Here is a 6,369-nt window from a genome sequence, read left to right as displayed (position 1 = left end):
TGAGACGGGCTATTCTTGTAATGAACCCCTCAACAGCCAAATCATTCATAACAGAGGTATGTGTTTATCACTGGTAACTTCTTGTTTTGTTGACCAAGACTGCAGCTGTTTGTCAAAAGATTCAGTTTATTTGACTTTAGAAAAACAAACAAAAAGCCCCACCCTAGAACTCCAACTAAAAATTTAAATATTCTCTCTTCAAAGATCATTATGCAAGGATGTTTTTTCATGCTCATAAATGTGCATACAGAACAGTATAGCTACATTCTGCATGAGCAAAAGCATTTAGGAAATATGCAGAAGAATTAGCTCTCAAACTTCTGTTTGAAGCTCGTGGATGTTGTATTGTTATTTCCTTGTTCATTGTGTCCCTCACTAAAAAATCTTTACAACTGACAATGATTTTATTATTATTTTATTTATTATTATATTTTTATTAATAATAATATGTATCTGTGGACAAAATGTGTTTACCAGATTGGCACTTCATTTTTCATATAAAATAATGTTCAATAATGATCATGTACCCCTGAGTAGTAGTAAGGTAATGAAAATTATGAACGATTGGATCTGAATGAAGAATTTAAGACAACAGGCTAAAGTTATGCTTATGTATTTAAACAAAAGCTGGAAGCAACATGGACAGAATTTTCAAAAAGCTCTTCAGGATTTAGAGACGGAAGACCTGCATATTGCATTCAACTGTGACTTGTGTAATTTTGTAAATGAATGGCGTGGTTCTTTTTACACAGCACTGTGCTGTTTCAAATGTTTTGGTTTTTTTTACATGTGCGTATACTCTTCATCATCAACCAATGGTTAAAAATATATTTGTTTTCTGTTCCATAGAAATACACTTTCTCTCTGCAATAATTTCTCTTTGGATCCATTTGTAACTTGCATTATTTTTCTTTTATACTTTCCTATTGCCTAGGTCTTCAGAAATTGAGGCTTAAGAACTAACTCTGCATACATAGCCTCAAGTGAATGCCTTTTTGGAACATTAGTTGGAAGAGGGCTTTTTTGTTTCTTTTTGAATTTTTTTTCCCTCTTGTTTCTTTGGCTAGGAATTCTGCTGTCCTCATTACACACTGAAGCTTGTTAATTCTGAGTAATGAGGGTTTGCTGCTTTATCCAAATATCTGCAGTGCCTTCTACGATGTAAACAATTTGTGGGCATGTTTTAGATTGTTATGCACTGTTTTCATCACCCAAGTCACAAATGCTTTATTTTTCAGTAAGTGGCATTGTAAGATGTTTCACATTTCAACCTGAAAGCAGCAGGGTTCAGGGCTCTAGCAACAATAACTCAGCAAGATAAAACTCCTGTACTGTTCCTAAAGAGAAACACTTAAAAAAACAAAACAAAAAAACTTTCATTTTCATTTACTTTTACACAGCCAAGCATAGTAACAAAGTCATTATCATCTTTTGAAGTTGCCATGTATGTGCTGTCAAGAAAGTAAACAGTTTATTTTAGAGTTCTTACTTTGGCATTGCCAATCAAAACCTAAAAACCAACCAAAAAAACCCCTAAACCAAACTGACAATCCCCCTCCCCCCAAAAAAGCCCAAAACCAAACACAAAAAAACCCCAACAACAAAAAACTCCCAATGTCTGTCCTTTCTTGGAGACTGTAAGACTACCAGGAAAGGTCATTATCTTCTTTTGTGAGTGGGGTTCAAGGAGAGAGTCTCACATCAGGCGCTATGTTACAGGTTTTGCCAGCATAACAGCATTTATTTGGGGTATGATGTTGTGACTGGTAAAACTGACAGTAGGAGCCTCTCAATAGGAAGAGTTACTCATATAGAAGTATGATTACTGCTGTACTTTATTTCTGTTGGTGGGGGGAATAAACTACACGACAACTGCACTCCAACATGCAGTGTCTGTGCAAGGAGAAATTTGCTGGGATAGCTTTGCCAATGGATATTAAAAACTGTTATTTTGCAGTTGAACCAGCAGCTGTACTGTATGGGCAAACATGTTATAAAGCCTATGGATGGCCAATGTGTTAAGATATTCCTAAAAAATTCAAGTGTGGACGTGCTTATTCCAAAGACTGTGTCTTGTGCGTGATCAGTTTAACTTGGAAATTCAGTTTAACCTAGTGGATTTAGCATGTAAACCTTACGAAGTTAGTAAGCAACAACTGCATATGTAGACAAGCCCTTGTTTTTTTAATGGCTTTTCTGCCCAGGAGATGCTTTTGGCTGCCTAGTTGGATTCAGCTGTCAGCCTCTCTCCCCAGACCTCACATAGTCTCTGCTGCTTGGTTCCTTCTTAGATGACTGATTTGGCTGAACCCCCTCATTGTTTAGCTGAGAAGAGGGTTCATTCACTCTGCAACAGCTGTAGTAAGCATGGGCTTGATTACTATGCAAGTAACAACTTTTCCAGGGTAAATAGTCAGACACTGGCCTGTGCAAATAGGCAGTCTGTAAACTGGAGATTCCTTGTGGTAGAATTTATCTTTGTTCTGACTCTCTGAAATTCTTATTTTTAAGAAAGAACATTCTGGGTTTGAATTTTCTTTCTTTTTTTTTTTTTTTTTAAGCAGCATTGCTTTTTTATGTTAGATCCCTTCTTTCTCTCCAGCTTTTGTATCTCTAGAGCTTGCATAGATGAGATCTATACTTATATACTCAAGAAAATTGAGATTAAGATGTAAATACACTATTCTGGCTATGGAGATAAAACCCCACCTTCTCTTTAACCATTACGTATTTGCCCTCTGTAGGGCATAGAAAGGCAAGAAGACTTGGGAGCAAGTATCACAGCGTCTCTCCTTACTCACTAAAGGATTAATGTAAAGAGAGAGGGAGGGGCCAGCCAAATTCTCTAATGTCCTTCATTGCTTTGAGCTGGGAATGGAGGGGCAGAAGGGAAAAAATTCTGCTGAAATAGTGACATTCAGTGGGGCTTAAGGATTGTGGAGGTATGGAGCTAGTGGAGATTGGGACCTCTCCCCAGATCAGTCTGTGGCAGCATCTGGGAAAATCCTTTGCCAGGGATATACTTTTGACTTCTTCAGTTTCTGCAATAGGGTGAGGTCTTTCTGTACCCTCGAATAATCACTCAGATCCCACAGGTGAAGCAAAATATTTCCACTGAAACTTTTGTGATTATTGAAAAGCACCTCAGAATTAACCATCTTGCACAAAAATTGCTATGCTATCTGACAGCACTAGTGACTGATGTGAACTGTGTGCCGCTTGTTTGCTTTTTATTTTGGGGTGGGTGTCCTGGTTTCGGCAGGGATAGAGTTAATTTCCTTCCTAGTAGCTGGTACAGTGCTGTGTTTTGGATTTAGGGTGAGAACAAAGTTGATAAGGCACCGATGTTTTAGTTGTTGCGAGGTAGTGCTTACACTAGTCAAGGACTTTTCAGCTTCCCATGCTCTACTGACTGAGAAGGCTGCAGGTGCCCAAGAAGCTGGAAAGGGACATTCCATACCGTGTGACATCATGCTCAGTACATAAACTGGGGGAAGCTGGCCGGGGGGGCCGCTACTCGGGGACTGGCTGGGCATCGGTCGGCGGGTGGTGAGCAATTGTACTGTGCATCACTTGCTTTGCGTATTATTAGTATTATATTATTATTATTATTATTACTTTATTTCAATTATTAAACTGTTTTTATCTCAACCCACGAGTTTTTCTCACTTATGCTCTTCCAATTCTCTCCTCCATCCCACCGGATGGGAGGGAGTGAGCGAGCGGCTGCGTGGTGCTTAGTTGCCGACTGAGGTTAAACCATGACAGTGGGGTTTTCTTGCATGTGTTCTTCTGATCTGTGATGAACATGCAGGATATGAAAAGGAATAGGATGTCCTTGCCAGCTCAGCATGAGAGCAAAAATCCAGGGTTGAGTAGCAGAAAACAAAGGTAGAAGAAAGAGAAAAAATCACCTGGTGTTTTAGCAAAAGAGCAGGGACTCTTTGGGCCAAGAAAGTCTCTATCACCGTGTCAGCCTTGACAGGAAGGTATCTCAAAACAACAGTAGGAAAGGCTAGAAACCACTCCTGTGTTGAGCCCACCTTGCAAAGCGAGGACTTCTAAAGCCAGGTGTGAGAAGGCTGGGTAGGGGGCGGAACAGGCCAGGAAACTCAGGTTGCAACGGAGGTTCTGGGGATAACAAAGCAACTTTGGGAAGCAAGACTTTAGGAAGCAAACCAGGTGTCCTCAATGGGGCCAAAATGCTGTCAGTACATCTCTGCTTACAGCTTTATTTCTGTTTAGCTAATGAAACTACCTTATCAACTATGTGCAGAAATATGAATGTGTTCTTCTATGCAAAGACTCCAGGAGCTGATAAGAAGTTTACAAGAGAGGGATGATGCAGCTGGTTCCGTTTTTTAGATGTAGAGGAAAATTATGTCGACTAGCGGAAGACTTTACACATTGAAAATCTGGTAAGCCATGGGTGAAAGAGCCCTAGTATCAGCCAGGGATTTTGCTGGAGTTTTGACAGGCAAGCTTGGGAGGGCCTTGGTCTAGGAGCTGACGATACGGCCACCTCCAGCTGTTAGTTCTTCCCCTCGATGGAGGGATTACCATCCCAGCAGCAAACTCTGCAGATGTGACTGTATACCTTGCTGCCCCTTGCTAGGTCCCTTCTCTTGGTTCTGTTGCAGAGGTAGTGACCTCTTACAGAAAGAGGTGAGAACACTTTTTAACTGCAGCAGCAAGATTCAGCAGTTAATCTAGCAAAAATTTCAGAGCACTGGCAACGTGATTCAGCCAACAAAGCTGTTGTGAGGGCTTGACAATTTCAAGGCATCAATGCAGTAAGCATTGTCAGTTCCCAGATTGGAGAGAGTACTGTTCAGCTCACTGTACACTATATGTTTTGTGTAATTAAAAACATGAACTTTTCATTATTCCAAAGGCTCCGTTCTGCAATAAACTTGAAGCTACTGAGCCCCATAATGTCAGGACTTCAAGCATGCAAGTGATTATGCTAGAGAGATTGGAAATGTTTACTGTTAAACATCTGTATAAAGTTAAGCTCATATGCATCACAGAACTGGATTATAATTATTTAAAATGTATATTCAACAAAACTAGCAGCTGCCAAATCTGAGAGTTGTAGCAGTAAGTCCTGTATGTTGACCTGTGTGTATGCAGACATGCTTATTGTACCAACCTGTATAGGTGCCATTTTATTTGTCTATATTAATTTTCAAAGAAAATTAAAATTATGTAGCTTTTAGGCATTAGTACAATCTACTACACATGATTTTTTCAAATCAAAATATATTTTTTTCTACCTCAGGCTGATGTGGGACAGTACTAAAATAAGGTTACCTTGGATGAAGAGAAGCTACACTACTACTTTCATAAATAAAAGAACTCTTTATAAATGAAATGTTAAAATAGACAGGGAAAATAGAATAAAGCATATAAATGAAGTACTGAAGAGTTCTTGCCATGTAGTGGGCAAGTGAAAAAGAGAAAAGTAAATGTTTAAGGAGCAAATGTAATTTAAAAATGCCTTATGTTATTGAACCTTCACCATGTTTTTTTCTAATGGTTACTGTGAATGGAATGAGAAGTAACATTTATTCTGTGGAATGAGATTATACCTGTGGCAAGTGTCCTGGTTTTTATTATATTTGATTATTATTCCTCTGTTGAAAATAATAGGTCATTTTAAACTTAAGTATTAGAAAAAATACAGTTTTTTTTTCTTATAGTGACATAGTTTTGTGGGGTTTTTTTACCAGGTTTCAGCTTTAGATCTGATCATGCAGCAAATCACAGATCCTTTACATCTAAAGACAGGGATTTGCTTTAGTGTTACATAGTACTCTAAACAGCCTTATTTCTTTAAACAGCTTATTTACTGTGAATTAGGAAAGTCTATTCAACAACTTCTCCACAAGGTTTATTCAGCCTTTGTGTGTCCAAAGTTCATAGAAGCTCTGTTGTTTTTTGTTTGGTTGGTTTTTTTTAACCTTTATTCTGTGATGCTGTGCTCATTGGGTTTTACATGTATCCTAAGGAATGTTATGACGACATTTGGCTGTTTTATTCTTCTCTTTCTTTGTATTAATAAAGAAAATTATCCTGTCTTTAGACAAAAGCATGATATATAGACATGAGATGAAGTGAATGCAGCTGAAAATAGGAGTTAAGAATCTGATGCACCTGGGTGCTCCTTCCACTGAAACCTGTGGCAAAAACTCTATAGTTTCCAGTGGGAGCAGATGGCAGTGGTTTTAGTTCAGGTATGAACAGATAACATACATAGCAGGGAGAGATGGAAGACTCTAGATAGATACCAAGTCCACATAATTAGCTCTGGAGATGACGTTATCATCTAATGCATCCCTTAACCGCATGTGCTAGGTGGTACCTTGC

At 38.7% G+C, this 6,369-nt stretch overlaps 1 protein-coding gene across 1 annotated transcript in view; it reads left to right on the top strand.

The window, feature by feature from the left end:
• Positions 1-6,369, top strand: part of GRID2 (glutamate receptor, ionotropic, delta 2) — a 749,749-nt gene that overhangs the window by 454,481 nt on the left and 288,899 nt on the right. The window contains 1 exon segment of the mRNA XM_009329760.1: positions 1-56. This exon segment is cut by the window's left edge and continues 15 nt beyond it. Coding sequence (XP_009328035.1) covers positions 1-56 — 56 coding nt within the window.

The sequence above is a fragment of the Pygoscelis adeliae genome, unplaced genomic scaffold (assembly GCF_000699105.1).
Source record: "Pygoscelis adeliae isolate BGI_AS28 unplaced genomic scaffold, ASM69910v1 Scaffold67, whole genome shotgun sequence".
NCBI lineage: Eukaryota > Metazoa > Chordata > Aves > Sphenisciformes > Spheniscidae > Pygoscelis > Pygoscelis adeliae.
This window is presented reverse-complemented; position numbering and strand designations above follow the sequence as displayed.